The 25,903-nt window shown below is 41.6% G+C and overlaps 1 protein-coding gene across 5 annotated transcripts in view; it reads left to right on the top strand.

Annotated features, from left to right (window-relative positions):
- Nucleotides 1-25,903, top strand: part of shoc2 (SHOC2 leucine rich repeat scaffold protein) — a 141,450-nt gene that overhangs the window by 105,358 nt on the left and 10,189 nt on the right. For all 5 annotated transcript variants that reach the window (XM_043713094.1, XM_043713090.1, XM_043713089.1 and 2 more), the window contains 5 exons: nucleotides 510-640; nucleotides 4,393-4,581; nucleotides 5,850-5,972; nucleotides 12,257-12,394; nucleotides 24,568-24,685. In XM_043713094.1, coding sequence (XP_043569029.1) covers nucleotides 510-640; nucleotides 4,393-4,581; nucleotides 5,850-5,972; nucleotides 12,257-12,394; nucleotides 24,568-24,685 — 699 coding nt within the window. The remainder of the gene's footprint in view (nucleotides 1-509; nucleotides 641-4,392; nucleotides 4,582-5,849; nucleotides 5,973-12,256; nucleotides 12,395-24,567; nucleotides 24,686-25,903) is intronic.

The following is a 25,903-nucleotide window of genomic DNA, read 5'->3' as shown; positions in this document are numbered from 1 at the left end:
GTCGGACAAGTCATGGGGACAGTGCTGAGCTGGACGTTTGAAACTAGGATGAGGTGGGGGAAGGGGAAATGAGGAAGCTGTTGAAGTCCACATTGATGTCCTGGGGTTGAAGTGTTCCGAGGCGGAAGATGAGGTGTTCTTCCTCCAGGCGTCTGGTGGTGAGGGAGCGGCGGTGAAGGAGGCCCAGGACCTCCATGTCCTCAGCAGAGAGGGAGGGGGAGTTGAAATGTTGGACCACGGGGCGGTTTGGTTGATTGGTGAAGTTCTGGTCAGACCTCATTTGGGATATTGTGAGCAATTTTGGACCCCGTATCTAAGGATGTGCTCGTGTTGGAGGGGGTCCAAAGGCGGTTTACAAGAATATCTCCGGATGAAGGGCTTGTCGTTTGAGGGGTAGTTGAGTACTCTGGGTTTGTACTTGACAGAGATTAGAAAGATAAGAGGCAATCTGATTGAAACCTATTGAAATGAAGAATATAACCTAAAATGTTTAATATGCCTTCTCGCAGGAAATCTGTCCAGTCTGAGTCGCTTGGGCCTGAGATACAACAGACTGTCAGCTGTTCCCAAATCATTGGCAAAATGTAGTGAACTGGATGAACTTAATTTAGAGAACAATAATATCTCCTCGTTACCTGAGGTAAGCAATAGATAAAATGGCTGCAAAACTTGAACTTATGAAAACTCTTTCTGAAAGTTAATAAGAAATTACATTTGTAATTTTCTAGTAATATGAAAAATGTGTTGTGGTTTTTTGAATCAATTAACAGTTTTTCCACCACATCTCAATGCCATGAAGTAATGGCTGGGAGTATTCTTGATTCGTTGAAAATAAACTCAGTTTTTAAAATGTTTGAATTTAAACTTAAGTGCATTTTCTCAATAGCACCTCAAGAGGACAGAATAAAAACAGTGGCCAGGTATCTGGAAATATGCTAGGTCAATCATTTTCATTTTCTACCTTTTTTTCCAGAAAGCTGGAAGTGTGAAAATATACCACCCTTCACCACATAATATGCAATGGTTTCATTTGGCTGGAGCATTTGTAGTATGCAATGCTCAGTTACAGATATGGTGCATGTTGGAGAGAAGGCAGGTTTATATCTTGGGTGAAAGGTGCCAGCTAACTAAGAAGAGAAAATAAGCAGAAAAATGAAAAGGTCTTAAAAAAATCTAAGTATATATATAAAAGAAATAGATGATTAATTGTACAAAAAATTAATCTGCCACAAAACTGAGCTGCTGGCCAAGCAAATTGTTTTGTTTGCATTTAGTAACAGATTTCCTGTGATATTGTAATGAATCAGGCTTTACTATATTCATAACAATGGTGTGTTTTGCTTTATATTATCAAAACCACTGAATTATACCAGATCAATTCCATCGTGTATGACGGTACTTTGACTTAATCCTTCAACCGTTTTGAAACTAGTAGTATGGATACTTTGCTAATATATTCAGCATAACAAGACTAGAAATGTCTAGCCTTGTAGTAATTTTTATGATTTCAGTACAGTCAGGTACATTTACATTAAAGACACTATGCGAGTATAATGTTCCAAAGTATTTCACCAGGTAATAAAGCAAAATAAGACACATGCAGTTTTAAATGGTCAGATGCCCAAAGGATTGTTTGAGGAGGTTGTTTTCCTCCTTTAGACACTTCTTAAAAATATCTGTCAAAGAAGAGAGGCATGGGCAGGGAATTTCAGAACCTAGGACTAGAAAACTGAAGGCAAAGCCACCAACATTAAAGTAATTAAAGTCCAGGAGACTGAGGAATCCAGAATCAGATCAGTGCTGACATCTAAGGATTATGGATTGGATGAGATTTAAAAACCAGGATGAAAATTAAAGATGTTTGGTTAGAAGTCAATGTAGGCACTGAGTCCAGGAGTGATAGATGAACGGGACTTGATGCAAGTTAATTGAATCAATTATTGTCATGTGTATTCAATATAAAATAGTGAAAAGTTGCCATGCATCAGCACCATTCTCATTAACTTAGATTTAAAAGAAAAAAAAACAGAAATAACTTAGAGTCCAGTTTTTGTTTCTCCGTCGTGCTACGACATTGGGTAAACCCCTTCTGTTAATTTTAAACCAGCAACACAGAAAAGATTTATCCCATGCGGTAATCTGTGAAAATTGGAGATGCCAAGAACTATTTAAAGTAAAATTTGACAACTTTATTTCAAGGTATAACAGTGAATAGCTAACTGAAAATTATTTACAACTTCCTCTAACCTATCTTTTGCTTTCCCTTCTATAATACTAGTCCAATAAAACCCCCGATTAAGATTTACTGGAAAATTCAACTTTCAAAATCAGCCAGCGGTCAAAACCTTTCTTTACATCTTCCTCTGTAGATTTGCTTTCCATGTCGGTGTTTGTTTTTCTCTGTCCTTCTCTAGACAGGTATCTCTGAGTTCTGACTAGCAGCCTACATCTGTTGATCTTTACCAGTTCTCTCCCAAATGTTCAATTTTTCCCTGTCTTATACCCCCACAGCATCGAATTGTGTCACTAGCTTTTAATATTGTCAATATACTATATTCAAACCTGATTGGAGTTTGGTTTATTTTGGGTATAATTTAAACTGATTGGGCCAATCAAATGTTTTTTGTTGTCTCCAGGCAACCAGCTACACTAGCTGCTGGACCAAAATATTACATTATGTCTTGTTCTGCGCACACACTTGGTGCTGCAAGGTAGTTCTGCTAGCTTTTAACTTTCTTAAAGGTACAATACACGTACATCTTCATAACACCTCCCTCCTTAAGGAAAAAAAACCCATCATAATGAAAAGATGGCTTCATTTTTTCTCATTCTTTAAACATGTTACCTTAACATACAGATAACTTTAATCTAAGTTCACCTTAACTTCATCCCATATAACTGTGTGTTTATCATTAAATAAATACAAATCTCATCTAAACTTCATCAGTTAAATCCACGCTAACGCATCCTTGATTACATTCTTACAACCCGTAACATGTATGATTTTTAAATTAAAAGTCTGTAACATAAGACTCCAGCGAAATAGTCTCAAATTCTTGTCTTTAAAGCATTCTAAGAATGCAAGAGGATTGTGATCCGTGTACGCAAGCATATCCAACACATTGTTTGTGACATACACATTAAAATGTTGTAAGGACAGTACCAAAGTCTATCGTTCTTTTTCGATTGTGGAATATTTTCTCTGGTGGATGTTGAGCTTCTTCAAAAAGTAACCAACTGGCAGTTCAATCCCATCCTCATCTCTTCTTGTAGGAGTACAGCTTCAACTCCTATGTCACTAGCATCAATGGTGACTTTAAAAGTTTTTGAAAGGTTTGGTGGTTAATATTGATTTCAAATGGTCAAATGCCTCCTGGCATTGTTCTGTCCACCAAAAGTTTGTGTTCATCTTCAGCAAATCAGTTAACGGGGCCACTACACTGCTGAAGTTTTGAACAAACTTCCAATAGAATCCGCTGAGTCCTAAGAATTGAAGCACCTCTTTCTTTGAATATGGTCGTGGAAATTCCTCAATGGCCTTCGTCTTTGCATTCCATGGGATCAACCTTCGATAACCGATGATATGTCCCAAGAATGTCATCTCTGCTTTTCCAAATTCAGTTTTGTTTAAGTTTATCACCAGTTTTGCTTCTCATAGTCATTCAAAGAGCTCTGCCAACTGTACCATGTGATCCTCCCAGGACTTATTAAAGATCACTACATTGTCCAAATGGACTGCGCAGTTTGTTAACCCAGCCAGAACTCTGTTCATGAGTCTTTGGAATGTGGCGAGTGCATTCTTTAATCCAAATGGCATCACTTTATACTGATGTAGTCCATTTGTGATTACAAACGCAGAAATTTCTTTCACCGATTCTGATAAAGGTACCTGCCAGTAACCACGCATTAAGTCCAACTTGGTGATGTAACTGGCTTGTCTGACTTTCTTGATAGTTGACCATTACTTATTGGGCATGTTGTGTGTGAATTTTAATGAGATAATGAGCAGTTTGTAATTTCTCATGTTGTTTAAGCTTATTGGATTTCTCGCAAGCTCCCATTTTGATTCCTGAAGAAATAATGTGAAGATCATGTATTGTCAAAATGCATGTTTGTGTGTGGATTGTTTTAAAGAAAAATTTAGTGAACAACTAACTTGTAGATTAGCAATTGAAGTTCTTTCCATGAGTACTTCATACAGTTATTTTATGTTCTTTAACAATACATACTTCCTAAAACAGGGGAAAAGACTTAACAGTATTAAATTATTCCTCCCATCCCCACTCCTCCTATTTTCCTCCTCTCTACCTTCCCCCTCTCTACCTTCCCCTTCCACCCTCCATTCCCCACTCCATTCCTTCCACTTCCCTTCTGTTTTCTTTCACCTAATAGGGCCTTCTGTCAAGTCTCGCAAATTTGACCAGTTTAACATTAGCAAGGAATTGCTTCCAGTCGTATCCAGTTGGCGGACCCTCACAGTTTTCAACTATCTACTCTCTCAACATGGAACACAACCGTATCAATAAAATACCTTTTGGAATATTCTCTAGAGCTAAAGTGTTGAGTAAGCTGAACATGAAGGTAAGTCGTGAAGCTTATAGACTACAGGGAGAGGTTCACCTGAATCTAAAGTTTGAATTTTGCTTACAAAAATAACTCTGAACACTATCTTACAAAGGATGAAGGTTTTAAACTGATGAAAAATAGTTTCCTAAAATATTAACGAGTTTCTGATCTAATCTATTTTATCATAGTAATAGGTTTGCATTGCTGTTGAAGTTACTCTTTGTCCATGTTGCTACTGTGAAAACTAATATAGTTTCAAGTCTCAAAATAGCTGCTTGCCAGTCGAAATCTGAAGTTTATTATCCCTTTTCCAGATTTCATCAAAAACTGGAAGTGTGCATTAAAAATGCTTCTTGACAATAGGCTGACACCCAGTCTGCTTTAGTTCTTTGGCTAACCATTTGTAACTTTTCATTGTACTAATCTGACTTGATCATCCCTTCTGATGGTGCAATGCATTTTGAGCCTTCGTTTTAATGTTTGCCTGAAACTAATTTCTAAGGTTCACATTTTCCTATTGTTTTACTGTCTTTATCTAATTGTCTTGCATCCTAAGTTTTACAATTAAGCTGTGTTTTAAGTACAAAAATAGATATGTAATTGTTTATAGTTTCTACTTCTGGTTAATGATCTCAGAACAAAAATTCAAGCTGTTTTTTGATCAAGCATTATAAATTTGGCAGGAGTAAAGTGAGTTTTCTTCAGTGAAAATGTGGAAAAACCATCGATAGTTGTGACAGATCGGTTTGCCTTCCATTATTGCATTTGTACGTTATACAATGTCTGTTTCTCCCATTTCTCAGTAAAGTAGATGGTCATTTCCAATGACCAAATAATCACAACTGGAATTTAGCAATTTATGTGCAGCAGCTTTTTTATTTGTAGAAATTCTTTATACGCTAATTTTGGATTGTTTATAAAGCCATCAGGTGGCACAGGAGTAAGACGATGCAATAATTTTATTAAAAATGCAAGAAATGTTTTACCACCATTAATTTGACTTTTATGAACTGATGCTCAATTTTGAACATTAAGGGGTAATTCAGTCATCAATGTAAATGTAAATTGGTGATTGTATGGAAAATGGCAGGTTCCTTTTTAATCACTAATTGTGGAATGCAGTAACTTGCAAGAAATTGGAAAGCTTTCTAAATTAAAGATAGGCTTGATCAAATAGTTAGTCCAATGATTTGCTTAAGAAAACACCCAGTTAAATTTTCCTTTCTGGTTAGGGTTAGGGTTTAATGATGTGGTTGAATGATGTGTCTCCTGGTTCCCCACAGGACAATCAGCTAACTTCACTTCCATTGGACTTTGGAACCTGGACAAGCATGGTAGAACTAAACCTTGCCACCAACCAACTCACAAAGATTCCAGAGGATGTGTCAGGACTGGCTTCCCTAGAGGTGAGAAAGCTGATCACAGTATCCTCCTAATTGCTTAAAAAGCTTTACTTGCAAAGTGAATATATCAATAGTTTTATACTCAACATTTATAGAAGCTGTAGAAATAATTTATTTAGGGAATATGGCTGGAAAATTTAGATTTTTATTAGTCTTAATGTTCAAAAGTGAAGATGTAGAAGTGCAGTATTTCTTTTGCATCGTAGTTTGAAAAAAGTGTACTTGGCTTAATGTGTCTTTCAAATGTCATGAAATAAGATTGAGACTTTATCTTAAAAGTGACTACGTAGAAAGTAGGAACAGGGGACTAAACCATTAGTCTCTTCGAACCTGCTATGTCATTCATTATGATCGTTGTTGCTCATCTAACTTCGTAGCTTGTTCCTGCTTTTCCAACCGATTGCCAGAATATTAATAATCTGTCTTCCTGTTTTTGTTATCAAAAGTGGATAATCACGTTTATCCACATTAAACTTCATCTACCATGCACTTGTCTACTCACTCAAGTTGTCCAAATCATACGAGAACATTGCTGCATCCTTCTCACAGCTCACCCTCCCAGCTGTATTTAGTCAGCTGTTTTATGTCTGTCTCTTCCATTTGTTGTAATATCTTGCAATTATTGTTTCTATTGCTCCTGTACTTTCAGATTGGTGAGAAAAACCCATATTTGATAATATGACAAATGAACAAGGACCCAGAACTGATCCTTGTGGAACACCTGCAATATTGTGTTCCGTTCTGGTCGCCTTAGTATAAGAAGGATGTGGAAGCTTTAGACAGAGTGCAGAGGCGATAAACCAAGATGCTGCTTGGACTGGAGAGCATGTCTTCTGAAGTAAGGTTCGGGAAGCTAGGGCTTTCCTCATTGGAGTGAAGAAGGATGAGAGGTGACTGGATAGAGGTGTACAAGATGATAGGCATAGATAGACTGAATAGCCAGAGACTTTTTCCCATAGTGGAAATGGCTGTCACGAGGGAGCATAATGATTTCACGGCTGTGCTAAAGGAAGACACTATGGAGGGTTTGAGTTGTGAGGCATTGTGTGTGGAGCTGAGAAATAAGGGTGCAGTTACATTGGTGGGGCTGTATTACAGACCTCCCAATAGTGAGTGTGAGGTAGGAGAACAAATAGATAAACAGATTATGGGAAGATGTAGAGGCAATGGGGTGGTGGTGATGGGAGATTTAAATTTGCTCAACATTGACTGAGATACACTGAGTGTCAAAGGTCTAGATGGTGCAGGATTTGTAAGAAGTGTCCAGGAGAGTTTTCTAGAGCAGTATGTCAATAGTCTGACGAGGGAAGGGGCCTGGTACTAGGGAATGAGCCAGGCCAGGTGGTAGAAGTTGTGGTGGGGGATTTCTTTGGGAACAATGACCATAATTCTGTAAGTTTTAGAATGTTCATAGATAAAGGTGAGAATGGACCTAAGGGAAGAGTACTAAACTGGGCCTAGGCAAATTATTTCAAAATTAAGCAGGAGCTGGGAAATGTGGATTGTCACAGCTATTTGAAAGGAAGTCCAAGTTCGATATGTGGGAGGCTTTCAAAAATAGTGCAGGATAGGCATGTCCTGTTGAAAGCAAAGCATAGAAAGGCAAGATTTGTGAACCGTGGATGACAGGAGAAATCGTATGATAGTCAAGAAGAAAAGGGAAGCATACATAAGGTCCAGGCAGCTCAGAACAGAACAGGCCCTGAAGGAACATTGGGAGAGTGGGATCAGTCTCAAACGAGGGATCAAGCGGGCTAAAAGGGGTCATGAAATAGCTTTAGCGACTAGAATTAAGGACAATGCCAAAGCCTTTTATTCTTTATATAAGAAGCAAGCGGATAATAGAGAAAGGATTGGTCCACTAAAGGATAAGGAAGGAAGGCTGTGTGTCAAACCTGAGAAAATGGGTGAGATTCTGAATTGATTACTTTGCATCAGTGCTTACTGAGGAGAGGGACGTGATGAATGTTGAGGTTAGAGGTAGAAGTTTGATTACTCTGGATCACGTTGACGTAAGTATGGAAGGTGTGTTGGGTATGCTAGAGGGTATTAAGGTGGACAAATCCCCAGGACCGGATGGGATCTAGACCAGGTGGCTGAGGAGGCGAGAGAGGAAATAGCTGGGGCCCTGACAGATATCTTTGTGGCATCCTTAAATACAGGTGAGTGCCGGAGGACTGGAGGGTTACTCATGTTGTCCCCCTGTACAAGAAGGGTAGTAGGGATATTCCGGGTAACTACAGACCAGTGAGCCTGATGCCAGTGGTGGGAAAGTTGCTGGAGAAGGTACTGAGGGATAAAATCTATTTATATTTGGAAAAGAATGGGCTTATCAATGACAGGCAAAATGGTTTAGTGCAGGGGAGATTGTGCCTTACCAACTTAATAGAGTTCTTTGAGGAAGTGACCAAGTTGACAAATGAAGGAAGATGTCATGTACGTGGACTTTAGTAAGGCATTTGATAAGGTTCCCCATGGTAAACTAATGGAGAAAATGAAGTCACATGGTGTGCAGGGTGTTCTAGCTCGGTGGATAAAGAACTGGGTGAGCAACAGGAGACAGAGAGGAGTAGTTGAAGGGAGTTCCTCAAAATGGAGAAAGGTGACCAGTGGTGTTCCACAGGGGTCAGTGTTGGGGCCACTGTTGTTTGTAATATACATAAATGATCTGGAAGAGGGCACTGTTGATATGATCAGCAAGTTTGCAGATGACACGAAGATTGGTGGAGTAGCAGAAAGCATAGGAGACTGTCAAAGAATGCAGGAGAATATAGATAGACTCAAGAGTTGGGCAGAGAAGTGGCAGATGGAGTTCAATTCAGGCAAATGTGAGGTAATGCATTTTGGGAAGTCTAATTCTAGAGCAAATTATACAGTAAACGGAAGAGCCTTGGGAAAAGTTGATGAGCGGAGAGATCTGGGAGTTCAGGTCCACTGTACCCTGGAGGTGGTTGCACAGGTGGATAGAGTGGTCAAGAAGGCATATAGTATGCTTGTCTTGGACGGGGTATTGGGTAGAAGAGCTTGCAGGTCATGTTAAAATTGTACAAGACAATGGTTTGGCCACATTTAGAATACAGTGTATAGTTCTGGTCGCCACATTAACAAAGGATGTGGATGCTTTGGACAGAGTGCAGAGAAGGTGTACGAGGATGTTGCCTGGTATGGAAGGTGCTACCTATGAGGAGAGGTTGAGGAGGTTAGGATTGTTTTCAATAGAAAAAAGGAGATTGAGGTTTACAAAATCATGAAGAATATAGACAGGGTAGATAGAGATCGGCTTTTTCCCAGGGTGAAGGATTCAATAACGAGAGGTCATGCATTCAAGGTAAGAGGTAAAAAGTTTAAGGGGAATATACTCTGCAAGTACTTTACACAGATGGTGATCGGTGCCTGGAACGTGTTGCCAGCAGAGGTAGTAGAGGGAGGCAAGGTAGATTCATTTAAGAAGCATCTGGACAGATGCACGAGTAGGTGGGGAGCAGAGGGATACAGATATTTAGGAATTGTGAGACAGGTTTAGTCAGTGGATTTGGATCGGCTTAGGTTTGGAGAGCTGAAGGGCCTGTTCCTGGGGCTGTAATTTTCTTTGTGGTTCTTTGTATAATTTAATGGTGATTGGAGGAGGTTTAGGGGAGATGTCAGTGGTAGGTTCTTTGCACAGAGTGATGAGTGCGTGGAATGCACCGCTAGCAGTGGTAGTCGAGTCAGAGGAATTGGGAACATTTAAACGACTCTTGGATAGGCACATGGAAGTTAAGGCCGGAACAGTATTGAGGGCCGAGGGCCCTGTACTGTACTGTACTGCTTTGTGTTCTGACACCACTGTCCACAGGCCTCCAGTCCAAAAAGCAACTCTCCGCCATTACACTCCGTCTCCTATCGAAACCAATTTTGTATCCAATTGACAAGCTCACCCTGAATCCCATGTGACCTAACTTAACTATTTAGTCTACCGTGCAGAACCTTGTCAAAGGCTTTATTAAAATGCAAATAAACAATGTCTACTGCTCTGCCATCATCAATCGTTTTGGTAACTTCCTCAAAAAAACTCAATCAAGTTTATGAAATGCAGTTTGCCTTGCACAAAACCGAGCTGCCTATCGTTAATCAGTTTTTTGCCTCTGTAAATGTCCATAAATCCTATTCTTTATCATCAACTCCAACGATTTACCCACAACTGAAATCAGACCCTCAGATCTGTAATTTTCCTGGTTTCTCCTTACAATCTCTCTTAAACAAAGATATATCATTTCCCACCCTCCAGTTATTGGGCACTTTACCCATAGTTATTGATGCAAATATTTCTGCAAGAAGTCTTGTAATTTCCCTCTTACTTCCCATAACCTTCTGTGATACATGAGATGAGGTCCTGGAGATTTATCCACCTTTATATTTTCTAAGACCTCCCAAACTTCCTCTCTGTAATGCGAACTATTTTTAAAACATCAGAGATTATTTCTCTGCATTCTCTCGACTCCATTTCTTTCTCCACAGTAAAAACTGATGCAAAATATTCATTTACTATCTCTCCCATCTCCTGGGGTTCAATACAAAGGTGACCTCCTTGATCTTTAAGATCTACCTTCTCTTCAATTACCTTCTTGCTCTTAATGTATTTGTAGGATCCCTTTCGATTATCCTTAACCTTATCTGCCCATGCTATCTTATATCCCCTTTGCCTTCCTGACTTGTCTCTTAAGAATGCCCCTACATGCTTTATATCGATTAAGAGATTCAATTGAACTAAGGGTGTTGGACTGGGGTGTACAAAATTAAAAATCACATGACACCAGGTTATAGTCCAGCAGGTTTAATTGGAAGCACTAACTTTCGGAGTGCTGCTCCTTCATCAGGTGGTTGTGGAGTACACAATTGTAAGACACACAATTTATAGCGAATGCATTTGCATTGATAACCTGGTGTCGTGTGATTTTTAGTAAAATAAGATTCTTTCTCATCCTTGACTAGAAGCTCAAAATCTTTAGTCGTCCATTGTTCCTTTATCTTACCAGCCTTACCCTTCATTCTAACAGGAACAAAATGCCTCTGAACTCTCGTCATACTCTTGAATGCCTCCCACTTGTTAGATGTCCTTTTACCTGTGAACAGTCTACTCCAATCAACTTTTCTTAATAAAGGAGATGTTGCTATAATCCTAGCAGACCATAAGGCTGCTCTGTCTTTAGGAGGAGGCAATTGGTGGTTTAACCTGTGTGTCACCGCACCTCAGGTGAGGAGAGGTTGAGAAGAACAGTGGTAACCTCAGTCAGTGTGGGAATTGAACCCATGCTGTTAGCATCACTCTGTATTGCAAATCGGCCATCTAGTCACTTGAGCTAACCAATTCCCTTAGCACATGTGGAACTTAGTGAAAATGTGTCCACTTTTTAAATTAAAAACAAATAGATGAAACATTAACTTTTTATATCTTGCCCATCCTCTTGAAGTGAGACTTTTTTAAAAAAAAGAAAGCTACCATGCTTTTCTCATATTTAGTGGGGGCCATCTTAGCAACATGGAATTTGAGAGAGAGAATTTGACTTTAAATGTAACAGGTGGAAGTAGACTGAACTGTGATCTTTCTCCAGTTGTCAATCTGATTCATTATAAAACTGTCTAAACTTTGTATTCAGTTCAATTTGAAAATCCTTTCTGCGAAAGGGAAAAAGATCAAAACTCTTGAAATGTGACACAGACAATAGAAGGATATCAAGGCTTAGGAAAGCTGTAAGCCTTCATTATGTCTCTGGGGGTACTTTTGTTATTTGATTGTCTTTTTTTAGTAGCAATGCTGAATAAAGTAACCCCAAACACTAAGTATACATTTATTCCAAAGCATGAATTGCTGTATTCCAGATCTATCAATCAATTTTTTTTCTTGGAAAACCTGGAGAGGAAGTGCTTTAAATCCTTGTTTTCCTTTAAACCTGATGGTTCAATTGCTTATTCTCTTACAATTGCTTCTTTTTCAAAGATAATTGCTTTGACTCAAAATAGTATTGCTGATCTTGTGAAATATTATTTTCTGTTTTGGTATTCTTCTAGCTCTGAATATTTTAGCATTATCTTGAAGAGATATGCTTTTGAAAGTGTTTTTGTCCTGTTCAATTTCACCTTTATTCCTGGAAATGATCTTATCTGGTGTGAGCTTAAAAATGTTGAGTTTTCACATTCTTTTCTCCCAACGTCTAAGTGCTCCTTTAATAAACAAGTGGGACAGCCAGAACACAGTTAATGTATGAAATTGAAATGAATTTACTAAACCTTGCATGGTTTTTGTTTAGGTTCTTATCTTATCAAATAATCTTCTTCGAAAACTGCCTCATGGCATTGGGCATTTAAGAAAGCTACGAGAGTTAGACTTGGAAGAAAATAAGCTTGAATCTCTTCCAAATGAAATTGCTTACCTTAAGGATCTGCAGGTGAGTGTAAGCTTGGAAGTCTAAGTAAACAAGCCATTCTTCCTTGACACTGTTTTGTTCATCTGTATTTAAGCTTGAGCAATGTTAGCTTAGTCTTCAAAGTTCCTTCTAGAATTTTTGCTGTAAATTTTACTTCAGTTGATGGATTTTGAAGTTTTGTGTGGTCCTGAGCCCATTTCCTTTGTTTTGTTTTAAGCATATGGTATTCAGAGGACTTTGGCTCAGATTTTCTGCTACTGTTCAATAAAGTGCACAGTTGCATTTTGATTTGCTATATGATAAATTGTGAATATGCTTGGCTAACATAGACAGTTGGGTATTAAATATCCTGAAGAAGGGCTCATGCCTGAAACATCGATTCTCCTGCTCCTTAGATGCTGCCTGACCTGCTGCGCTTTTCCAGCAACACATTTTCAGCTATTAAATATCATAGGAAGTATAATAAATTTAGAATGAACCTTAAATCAGTCTGGCCTATGCTTATACTGAGAACATTTATCCTTTCTTCCTACTTGTCAAGCTTTAAGTTGAGTATACTAGATAAACTAAATAGAGGGCAGCACGGTGGCACAGCAGTTAGCACTGCTGCCTCGCAGCGCCAGAGACCCGGGTTCAATTCCCACCTCAGGCGACTATCTGTGTGGAGTTTGCACATTCTCCCCGTGTCTGCGTGGATTTCCTCCGGGTGCTCCGGTTTCCTCCCACAGTCCAAAAACGTGCAGGTTAGCGTGAATTGGCCACGCTAAATTGCCCGTAGTGTGAGGTGAAGGGGTAAATGTATGGGTGGGTTGCTCTTCAGAGGGTCGGTGTGGACTTGTTGGGCCGAAGGGCCTGTTTCCACACTGTAAGTAATGTAATCTAAACTGATGCACAATTGAGCAACTTCTTCAAAAGAGAAGTTACAAAAATTAAGTATTTTGAGAATATTCAAATTGTGAAATTACTATTGTTAACTCTCTTTTTTCCTCATGTATTTCATAAACAGGGCTATCTTTTAGCATGTGATGATTTTTGGGAGGAGGGAATTGTCATCTAGGTAAAATGCTAATTAACAGCTGTCTGTCTTGCTGGGTACCAAAACTCTTTAAATGTCAAATTGGCATCCCTGCTTTAAAAATGATCAATATACCTCCTTTAAAAGTTGCTAATTTAATAATATTTTATGGAGGGAAATCATGCTTTTCCTTTATCTGATAACATGGAGCCATGTCATTAGGACAATTCATATATTTAGATGACAGCAACATGTTTGTTAAGCAGTTTTAAAGTAATAAAATGCCCGCAAGCGCAAGAAATATTAAGTCAGATGGCCAAAAGCTTGTTCAAATAATCAAATTTTAAGGAGTATCTTGGAGAGAAAATGGGGTAGAAAAGTGTAAGGATTCCAAGATTCAGGGCTTCAAGATCTGTAAGTGCAATCTTAAATTGCAGTAGTGGGGGCTACTCCAAAGGCCCAAATCACGTGAGCATAGATACCTCAGAGGGTTGTAGGGCTAGAAGAGTGCATAGAATAGGGCAGGAAACCAAGAGGATTGTAGGCTCAAGTCCCAGTCCAGACCTCGAACGTTTTAAAAGAAACCCTGGGCTCACTCCAATGTGACAGTGAAGACAATGCTGTATGTTAAAGCTGCCGCCTTTTGAATGAGTGTGTAAAGTGAGGTACTATCTACTTTCTCAGGTAGACATAAAAATTATCAGGATGCTATATTGAAGAACAGAATTGTTATTTTTGGTGTCCTGGCCAATGTTTATCTCTCAATCAGCAATACAGAAACAAATTATCTAGCCATTTTCACATCGATGTGAGAACTTTAATGTGCAAATTGACTGCCATGCTTCCTACATGACAAAAGTGAGCACTTCAAAAGTATTTAATTGACTGCAAAATGCTTTGTGATATCCTGAGGTTGTGGCTGGCGCTTTATAGATGCGAGCCTTTTTAAGTGTATGAATGCGAAAGAGTAAACAATTATGACATTTGAACTTACTTCTGGCATCTTAAACTTGTGTTTACCACAAAAATGATCTTTCCCTCAATGGATTGCATCTTTTACAAACTGAAATTTGTCCACTTTTGCATGAATCAAATATAACAGTATACCGTAGAACTAACAATGCTTTTACTACAGTATTGTACACAGGGGACTAAGTGCGCTGCCTCCGACACTGCATTCATGGCAAATAAAACGAATGTCTCATTGTCAAATTGTTACAACAGGCTAAATCTAAAAGTATTTTTATTTATAAGTCAGTTAATTTTACAGGAGTAGCAAGTGAATAGCAAGCAATGTGTAGTACAAGATTCGATTTGAATAATACTTGTGGTTTGCTCATCAGACTACGGCACAGTTTTGACCTTCATGCAATATGAAGGATGTTGAGACAATACAGATCATGGAGCACCGTCTGGCATGAAGAAATAGGTATAGGGAGAAAGATTATTTGGAAATCAATGCAGATTAAATTTGAACAAAAGCATTTTAAGAGAACCTTTGGATTTAAAATTATAAAAACTGGGGTATGGTACAACTAGAGCCATTCCAATGGTTTAGCAATCTCAAGTTGAAAGGGAGAATTTGTGATTTGGCGCTTTTCGTAACCACAGTCGTTGCAAAGCATTTTGCAGAAGTGAGTCACTAGTCAACTAGCAACCATTCTGCTGTCTCACAAGCAATACTGGTGCAAGTAAACCCGTCAGTCTGATTTAATGTTGATTAGGAATTACATGTTGAGCAGGCAATAGGGGAACCTTTCCATTCTTCAGATCGTTTGGTGGAGTATTTTACATTAACATGGGAGGGTAGTGTTGTGATTGGAACCAGGTTGACCTTGTTGACTGAGGTGGTTGTTTGTGTTGTGAACCTTGGCTAATCAGGAAAGCCCTAGCTGACTGATATAGCCAGGAGATGTGGAATCTCCTCTGTTTAGGGGACTGACTCAGAGCTGTCCGGGCCACAGTTACTGTGTTCCTGCTGCTTTTGGTTTCTGTTTGTTTTTGGAGGAAACCTGATTCCTGAACTGGTTGAATTGTTTAGCCAGTTTGTTAACTGGCATTCCTTTTTATTGAGGACTGACTTTTCAACTGGCTGATTTAAACAGACAGTGTGTTTCAGGTGTAACTCAGATCTCATTAGGGAATTGTTGTTTCATTGGCTGGTTACAGCCTGTGTGTTACTCTTTTCTCGTTTACTTTAAGAAAAGGACTATGTTGATTTTGTGGCACGGCTTAGCCCTTGCATTTTGGTTTTGCTTTGAATGTGTTTTCACTTTTTTTGGTGTTTGGACTGAGCCCTTGTGAGAAAATATACTTTTCCAGATGAGCTGGTCCTAAATGGGTAGGCCTGGCCCTTTGTGGGTGACTAGGCCTCTGTAAAGACTGAACACCTGTGTATGCGTGCACTAGGAGGTGAGCAATCGCTGCATCCTGGAGTAAACCAAACCCCTGTGCATTAACTGCACCTTTACAATGTACTGTGTTCCTGTGAGTGGACCAGGCCTCTATGGAAACTGAACACCTGTATGTGTGTGTGTGCTGGGAGGTGAGCATTTGCTACAGCCTGGAGGTTGGGTGTGGACTCTATTCTGGAAACTGTATTGAGGATTTTGTGAATTCTGTGACTGGATGTGGGTTTTGCAATTAATTGTGTTTGAGTGCGGGCCAGAGCGATCTCATCGGTACATGGATGGCTGGGAGCTGGAGTGTCAATGAGAAGCCTGGGGGAAGTGGGCTGGTGGGGTGTCTGTTAGTATACAGGGTGGCTGGGGGCTAGGCAGCCAACAGCGTGCTCGTAGGAGAGCAGGTCAGGGGAGGGGCAGCCAGTATGTGGCTGGTTGGGGTCTGGAGGGTTGATGACCAGCCAGGAGGAAAGTGGGCCGGGAGGAGCCTGTCAGTACGCGGGGCATGCAGGGCCAGGCAACTGATAGCATCTTCGCAGGTGGCTGATGTCCGTCCCAGAGGAAAGTGGGCTGGGGAGGGTCAGTCAGTACGCAGGGCTGCCAGAGACCGGAAGGCCATCAAGCAGTTTGGAGGAAAGTGGCCTGGGGTAGTCCGGTCAGTACATGGGATGATTGGGAGCTGTGTGGTTGATGACCAGCTTAGAGGAAAGCAGGCCCGGGGTGGGTCGGTCAGTATGCAGGGCGGCCAGAGACCGGAAGGCCAAAGACTGTCCTGCAGGAAGGCTAGTCAAGGATGGTCTGATCAGTGTGTGGTGCGGACGGGTGTCTTTAAGCTATATTTGGTCTGTGTTCTGTGCACTGTTTTTCAGTTGATTGCACCATCTTGTCTGTTTGTTACAGTTATCTTTGTGATGACTGAAAGTGGGATTTGAGTTTTGTCCTCATCTCCCTGACAACTGGTTGAGCGGTGGAGTTTGACTTTGCTGACCTTTCCCCTGTATTTAGTAGATTTTTGTGAACTGCTGCTCTGTTTATTGTTAACTGTATTTTGTACTGTTTAATAAAATGTTTTAAAACCTGGACATTTAACATCTCCTCAGTTGAGAATTGACTCTGATCTGGCTGATCTCACAGCCAGAGGAAAAAACATAACCAGGAGATTGGAAGCGCCATGGCCAGTGTACTGTGCACGTGTAAATAAAGGGTGACTTTGTGATGGGATACCAGCCTCTATACAGTTATTTTGTCCCCTTAATCGGCAACTCAATGCTGCCTTCTGAGAAACTTGCCACATCAGTTTGTAAAAGAGTAAGCAAATAAAAGATGTTAATGAAGCCAAAAATCTCACCATGACCCATGTTACACTCAGCCAGATATGACTCTCTAACCAGGAGATTAGAATCTCCTCAGTTGAGATTTGACTCTGAGCTGCCTGGCCACATAGCCAGTGTGTACTGCTGTTGTTGGTTTCTGTGTTTTGGGGAAAAACCTGATTCCTGAACTGGCTGGTTTACAAAGTCCGTTTGTTAACTGGTATTCCTTTTTTTATTGAGGACTGATTTCTAAACTGTCTGATCTTCACAGTCAATATGTTCCAGGTGTGTTTGAATTCTCCTTGGGGCACTGTTGTTTCATTGGCAGGTTACAGCATGTGTTCTTTTCCTTTGAGAAAAGGACAATGCTGATTTTGTGGCAGGGCTTATCCCTTGGACTCTGGTTTTCTTTCCTTTTTGCAAGTATTTTCACTTTTTATTTGGTGTTTGGACTGAGCCCCTGTTGGAAAATGCACCTTTCCAACTGGACTGTTCCTCTGAGAATAGGCCTGGCAGTCTGTGGGTGGACTAGGGCCTCTGTAAAGACTTGAACACCTGTGTGTATGCTGAGAGATGAGCATTTACTACGTCTTGGAGTGGACCCTGCCCTGTGGGTTAACTGCACCTTTTACAATGAACTGTATTCCTGTGAATGGGCCTGGTTCTCTGTGGATAGACCAGACCTTTATGGAGACTGAACATCTGTATGTGTGCTGTGGGGTGTATGTTTGCTGCCTTCAGGAATGGACTTTGCATATTGGAGTGGACTCTGATTTTGGTTGTGGACTCTATCTCTGACAATGCACTCTGCATACTGGAGTGGACTCTGTATTCTGAAGAGAACTGTTTATGGTAAGGGTGTACCAGAAGGGACTCTTGTTTGTTGGTAGTTGGCTCTGGCTTGTTGTTTGTTGGCTTTATCACCTACATTATTTTGTGTCTCTAGGTCTGGCAGGCCTTATTGTGAGCTGGGAGGCTCATAGGTCTTCCTAAAAGCTTTCACACTGAGAGCCGGAGGGTGAGTGGGCTGTCCTGAGAGTCGGAATGTGGATAGGCCACCTTGGTGCCAGTCACCCCGAAAGCCGGAAGCTGGGAAGGCCGTTAGGAGTGCTGTCACCCTGAGAAGGGGTAATCAGGGTGGCCTGTCCTCGATGTGGCCGGAAGGTATGTCAGAGTGGCTGAGAGCCAGAAGGTGTGTAGGGACAGACCGAGATGTGGAAGGCTTGTGGTTACCCTGTGTGCTGTCGGCCTGGGAGGGGGATGAGCTGTTCCAGACATGGCCTGGACATCTGTCAGTGCAGTCCACAGCCCAATGGCGCATCGGGGTGGGCGAGAGCCAGATGGTATGTGGGGCAGACTGAGAGCTGGAAGGCGGCTTGGCCATCTTCAACACTGTCACTCCAGGCAGATACTGGGGCGGGCTCTCCTAGAGCTAGCCAGAAGTAGCAGAAGGGCAGTTAGGGAAGGTGGGTAGGCCGTCCTGATCGCTGTTGTCCTTGGGTGGGGGCTGGGGCTGTAGGGAAACTGGTTGGGCTGACTCGAGGTGGCTGGAAAGTGTGTCAGGGCGGACTGAGAGCTGGAAGGGAAGTAGGGTGGGCTGGGTTGGAGTGGCCAGAAGGTGAGAGGGGTGGGTGGGTTGCCAGGGGTGTCTCTGTTATATGCATGGTTTTATTGTTCGGTTTTATCGGAGTGTTTGTATGTGATTGCATCTACTGTTTCCTTGTGATAAGGTGGGATTTGAGGTTTGTCCTCTTTTCCCTGTGAACTGGTTGTATTGTGGGGATTGGGGGTCTGGCTTTGTCGCCCCTTCCCCTATAAATTGCTGTTTCTTGTACACTACTGTTCATGTTAACTGTTTGTAATTTGTACTGGTTAATAAAATGAAATATAACCAGGGAAAAAAAATATAACCAGGAGATTCAAATCTCCTCAGTTGAGGATTGACTCTGAACTGGCTGATCTCACAGCCAGAGAGAAAAAAACATAACCAGGAGATTGGAAGCGCCATGGCCAGTGTACTGTGCACGTGTAAATAAAGGGTGACTTTGTGATGGGATACCAGCCTCTGTACAGTTATTTTGTTCCCTTAATTGGTAACTCACTGCTGCCTACTGCGAAATTTGCCAGATCAGTTTGTAAAAGAGTAAGCAAGTAAAAGATGTTGATGAAGCCAAAAATCTCACCATGACCCATGTTACACTCACCCAGATATGATTCTCTAACCAGGAGTTTAGAACCTCCTCGGTTGAGGATTGACTCCGATCTGCCTGGCCACACAGCCAGAGAGAAAAAAAAGTCACCAAATGATTAGAATCTCCTCAGCTCAGGGGAAGAGAGTGAGCACTGTAGATTCCTGTTTAAGAAAAGTTTCCTGTTAAAAGCCTTGTGTCCGAAATGCCGATTCTCCTGCTACTTGGATGCTGTTTGACTGGCTGTGCTTTTCCAGCACCTTCTTCAACTCTGATCTCCTCAGCTCAGGTGACTGACTCGGGCTGGCTGGCCACAGCCAGTGTACTGTGCTTGGTGACTTAGTAATTGGATGCCAGCCTCTGTGCAGTTATTGCAGTGGTGACGGGAGAAAACAGGACATGTCTGAAAAACATTCACTTGCAACAGTCATCTTGGAGATGGGCTAAGCATTTCTGACATCATGCCTTTATTTGGGAAATTTGGCTCATTTGGTCCTGCTGTTGAAGACTGAGCCCATTATGTGGAAAGAATGCATTATTTTTTCCAGGCAAACGGCATTGAGGCAGATGAAAAGCAGCGAGTAAACCTTCTGACTGTTTGCGGACCACAGCATTCTGTTATATGGGGCTTAATTTTCCCAGAGGCATTTAACACTGAAATCTTCCAGGAGTTAACAGAGTTGGTAAAGGAATGTTACAACCCCGAACTGCCTCTAATTCTGAGATGCTATTGGACTTATTTGGCTGTTAGAGAACTGGGGGAATCCGTATCAGGATTTTTGACGAGGTTGAAATGACTGACACGGGCATGTGATTATGGGTTAACCCTGAATGAGATGCTGAAACACCATTTGGTATGTGGGATTAATGATGTAACCATGCAGAAGTGCCTACTAGCTGAATCCCAGTTGGACTTCAAACAGGTACAACCACTGGCGTTGTCATTAGAAAATGTGGCCAATGGAGCATGGGAACTACAGGGCATCCCAATGGAAGTGGACTCCCTCACCTGTCAGGATGAGCTTGGGGATCACCACTTGAGAATAAGCAGAGCCTCACACAGGGCAGATGCTGAATAGAGGGACCCTAGGACATCCCACACAAAAACCGCACAACAAAGCTGAGCCTTGACCAAGTGGCTAAAAGGTTCTTCAGGATCTGAGCTGGCAAGCCATTCTAGTTGCTGCTGTTATGTGGACTTGAGACAGCAAAGGAGTCTTATGTGGCCTGACTTGAGTACCAGGAGAGTGCACACCCTGAAAAATCCCCCTGTGTATGGATTGGCATAATTAAATTGCTTAGTGACCTCCAAATTGGAACTGATTAAAAATTAATGTTGGTTGAATGGTCACCCGGTTCCTATGGAGGTCGATACTGGTGCAGCTGTATCTGTGGTTGCGGAATCTGTCTTTAACAAGTCTCACTTGGGAATCTAACCCTTAAGTTTGCATAAGACCTCAGCCAGACTGAGAACACACAGTGGGGAACCTTTGTAGATTAAGGGTACGACTTTGATTCCTGTCTGCGATGAGAAGCAGTTGGTGCAGTTACCACTAATGGTAGTAAAAGGCTTAGGCCCAAGCCTATGGGGGTGGAATTGGTTGAGAAAGATTCACTTGGATTGGCTCAATATTTTTCAAGGAGGAACTTTCCTCATTCCTGAAGAAGGGCTTATGCCCGAAACGTCGATTCTCTGTTCCCTGGATGCTGCCTGACCTGCTGCGCTTTTCCAGCAACACATTTTCAGCTCAATAGTTTTCAATTAAGACTTCACTGAGGCAGCCATTTTCTCGTGAAATACCCATGAGCAGCTTGGGACTATCAAAGGTGCATGTTGACTAGGAAGCAATTTTGAGAGTTTGCAAGGCCCATTCAGTGCCATTTGCCTGTGGGCAGAAGTAGAGGCACAAATTAAAGAAGCTGGAGAGTAAAGGAATCATTCTGCAATGCAGTTTGCAGCATGGGCAGTACCAGTTGTAAAGCCTCAAGGCTCAGTTCGCCTTTGGCGATTTTAAGCAAGTGGTTAGCCGCTTCTCACAACTGGATAAATATCTGATCCCTCACAAAGAGGATTTGCACGCAAAGTTGGTGTAGGGGGCAGTGGTGCTAACCTTTACCAAGCTGGACACAAACCACACCTACCTGCAATTGAGACTGCATGAGGAGTCCTAGAGATATGCTACCATTTAATATCCATGAGGATTTATATCAATATACGAGACTGCCATTGGAGTATTATCAGCCTGTGCTCTTTCCAGCGGACCATGGAGAACATTTTACAAGGGCTACCCCAGGTGTCCATATATCTGGATGATATACTAATAACAGGGAAGAACAATAAAGAGCGCTTGGAGAACTTGGACATAGGGCTTAAAATCTTAGGAGTGAAAAATGTGTTCCAGGCACCCCAAGTGACCGACTTGGGTGGCGGTCAACAAAGAAGAAAGTGAGGACTGCAGCTGCTGGAGATCAGACCCCGGATCAGAGTGGTGCTGGAAAAGCACAGGCGGTTGGGCAGCATCTGAGGAGCAGGAGAGACAACGTTTCGAGCATAAGCTCTTCATTGGTTCAACAAAAGTGAAGTGCACCTTTGGAACACCAATGCCAGCCATGTGCTGCCTCTAACAGAGAGACAGTTTAATTCCCAGGATGAAGTTTGGTGCTGGAACCACGGGAATGACACTTGCAAGGTTGACGCGAGGTCAAGTCCCATCACTTATAAAGTTCAGGTGGGTGATACAGTCCTGAACAAACACGTGGATTACCTGAAAGCTGTTACCTCGCAAACAGGGTAAGAACAAAACATACCTGATGCCTCAGAACAACCAGAAGGCCTGTCAGAAACTATAGGTTCTCTCTCTCTCTGTCTAGTGTCGAGGAAACCTCAGAGACTGAGATGGATGCAGCCTCAATACCGTTACCGCTGGAAGAAGAGGAGAAACTCTCCTGAGACATTCTGGATGCAAGAGGTGGGCTACGGCCCAGTACATTCCGCCCATGTCAGAGGTCTGAATCTGAGGAACCGTATTTGGGGCAAAAACATCGCAGGAAACACTCGAGTGAAAGACCAGGCGTCCATCCCGGACTTAGTGGGGGAGGAATGTACTGATTGGAACCAGGTTGATATGGTTTTATTATATGAGGTCGTTGATTGGCGCAGGTTAAGAACCCTAATCAGGAAAGTCCTAGCTGACCAATATAACCAAGAGATTAGAATCGCAGTTCAGGCAACTGACTCTGAGCGGGCTGCCCACAGCCAATGTACTGTGCAAAAGTAAATAAAGAGGGACTTGGTGACGGGATACTGACCTCTGTGTAATTATTTCATTAGAAAGACCTCCTTAAACACATCGAAAAGAACATATTTCTGAAAGTGTGGCCCTCCCTTGGTACTGTACCATACTATCCGCCCAGATAATGGTGCGACTTAAGTAAGGTGCTATGACCACCTTACTTTAATACCAGGTGCTGACCCTGAGGCCACTAAATTTGAGGTTTAAAACCGACCGGAACTTGCACCAGTAATTTAGAGTCTGTAAAAGATGTTCTCTGATTTTGTGACTGAGACCAGAGCTAGGTCTGTATTTAAGAATAGATTGAAGGAAAGTGGAATGAGATGATATGAAACTGTGATTGGTGACTGCTCATGTGATTCCACTACTGGTTCGCAAGCCTATTTATGTTGTAATTTTTTTTTTAGATTAGATTACTTACAGTGTGGAAACAGGCCCTTCGGCCCAACAAGTCCACACCGACCCGCCGAAGCGCAACCCACCCATACCCCTACATTTACCCCTTTAACCTAACACTACGGGCAATTTAGCATGGCCAATTCACCTGACCCGCACATCTTTGTGATGTGGGAGGAAACCGGAGCACCCGGAGGAAACCCACGCAGACACGGGGAGAATGTGCAAACTCCACACAGTCAGTCGCCTGAGTCGGGAATTGAACCCGGGTCTCTGGCGCTGTGAGGCCGTGCCGCCCACCGTGCCGCCTACATCATTATGTGGCAAACAGTTAAGCTCAATGGCTTTCCTATGACTTTTGTATTTTTTTATTTGTAACACTAAGGTAACCACATTCTCTCAGGCACAGATCTCCCAAAGTCCACTGAAAATCATATTATACAGGAAAATGCCTTTTTCTAACTTAAAGCATAATGGAGTTCTGCTTCTTTCATATTTTGCATTCTTTGCGGTGTCCTGTGTTTCAGACTTCAAACCTACACAATTGCACAACTGATGTTTTTTAAAACATTTTTCAAAACCTATTGCACATCATTTGGGTTTGAATTGTGTCAAAGTGCAATATGATCAAGCTTAGAATCTTGCAGAAATAAAGCCATGCAATTTGACTGATACAGTATACAAACGTAACTGCAGCATGTGGTCAGATGGCAAACATAATTTCAGATACAAGATGTATCATGGTATACCAAGGCAGGCCTTCCACTTGCAACGTATTTGAAGTCCTGTGTCTTCAGTTAGACTTCTAGTCCTTATTGATAAGTTTGACTGCCTGTTTGTTTTTAATGTTTTTGACAGCGACGCAAGTCGATGTTCTATTGCACAATCTGTACTCTATAATGATTTGTGTTTCCTGTGTTACGAGAATTGTGGTCTGCTTTGGAAACACTGTTCCAATTTTAATGTTGTGGTTAGTTAATTTTGATAATTACTTGCATTTACATGTAATCTTGTGCTCTAAAATGTGCTACTATTTATTAATATTCAGATCTCTCTGTAGGCCTCTGTCAATACTTTAGACTCCACTGTAATTTGTTATACTGCAGTATGAAAGTCTATCTCCAAGTTAATTGTGAAATATCATAGCTTTTTGAAGTTTTTATTAAGATATAACCCCAACATTGGCTGCATTTTCTGATTTGTTTGAGGGCTTGAGTTTGAATTTCATTTAAAAAAAATCTTCCAGGTGAGATTTGGCACAAGCTTAGATTCTTTAAGTATTGTCTTTCAGTTCATAAGCATATCTGAAATGAATGCCAATGAATTTAGGAAGGAATGGTAATATTGATGAAATGTACAGTACCCATTTAATATGGCAGAGGTTCCTTCTCTTGTTTAATAACATCTGATCCCATAACAACTTTGTGTTCTCAGATTTTGTGTGGATCTATGCTTAAAAGTATAGACAGGCAGGGGGCTGGAAGAATACAGCAAGCCAGTTCTTTCAGTCTCCTGTCTATCGATTTTGCTGTACCGTTATTTTATGTCTCTGACCGTGCTTGAAAGTATAAACATTTCTCCAACAGAAACTGGTCTTGACCAACAATCAGTTGACAACCCTTCCTAGAGGAATTGGTCATCTAACCAGCCTGACTCATCTTGGCCTGGGAGAGAACTTACTTACTCACTTACCTGAAGAAATTGGTAAGTCCACAACTATAGTGTACAACTCCAAAGTACTGCATTCTGAATTAGCTTGTTAATTTTTGCCACTTAACCAATTCCCCAGCCACATGGGCTTCTGCTTTTAAGTCTTTTTTGTTGGACTTTATCAAATGTCTTCCGGAAGTCAGTATAAACAAGGGACATAAATATTCCCCTGTCCACTACCTTTGTCACCTTTTAAAAGAATTTATTAGGTGCTAAATAAAAAGCAGAACCTCAAAGGTGGTAACCTCTTGATTGCAACCTAATTATCTTACATGTCTTAATCAAGTGATCTCTCAACCTTCTCTCTCAGGAAAACAGCCTCAAGTCCCACAGCCTTTCCTCATAGACCTTTCCTTCATACCAGGAAACATCCGAGTAAATCTCCTCTGAACCCTTTCCAAAGCTTTCACATCCTTCTGTAATGCAGTACCAGAACTGTGCACAATACTCCAAGAGCGGCAGCACCAGAGTTTTGTACAGCTGCAGCATGATCTCATAGCTCCGAAACTCAATCCCTCTACAACTAAAAGCTAACACATCGTATGCCTTCTGAACAACCCTATCACCCTGGGTGGTAACTTTCAGGGATATATAGAACATAGAACAATACAGCACAGAACAGGCCCTTCGGCCCACGATATTGTGCCGAACATTTGTCCTAGCTTAAGCACCTATCCATGTACCTATCCAATTGCCACTTAAAGGTCGCCAAAGATTCTGACTCTGCCACTCCCACAGGCAGCGCATTCCATGCCCCCACCACTCTCTGGGTAAAGAACCCACCCCTGACATCTCCCCTATACCTTCCACCCTTCACCTTGAATTTATGTACCCTTGTAACACTCTGTTGTACCCGGGGAACAACACCTTACTAAGAACCCTACCGTTAACCCTGTATTCCGCATTCTTATTTGTCCTTCCAAAATGGACAACTTCACACTTGACAGGGTTGAACTCCATCTGCCACTCCTCAGCCCAGCACTGAATCATATCTAAGTCTCTTTGCAGCCGACAACAGCCCTCCTCACTATCCACAACTCCACCAATCTTCGTATCATCTGCAAATTTACTGACCCACCCTTCGACTCCCTCATCCAAGTCATTAATAAAAATTACAAACAGCAGAACTGATCCCTGCGGAACTCCACTTGTAACTGGGCTCCAGACTGAATATTTACCATCTACCACCACTCTCTGACCTCGACCGGTTAG

The sequence above is a fragment of the Chiloscyllium plagiosum genome, chromosome 22 (assembly GCF_004010195.1).
Source record: "Chiloscyllium plagiosum isolate BGI_BamShark_2017 chromosome 22, ASM401019v2, whole genome shotgun sequence".
In the NCBI taxonomy this organism is placed as follows: domain Eukaryota; kingdom Metazoa; phylum Chordata; class Chondrichthyes; order Orectolobiformes; family Hemiscylliidae; genus Chiloscyllium; species Chiloscyllium plagiosum.
This window is presented reverse-complemented; position numbering and strand designations above follow the sequence as displayed.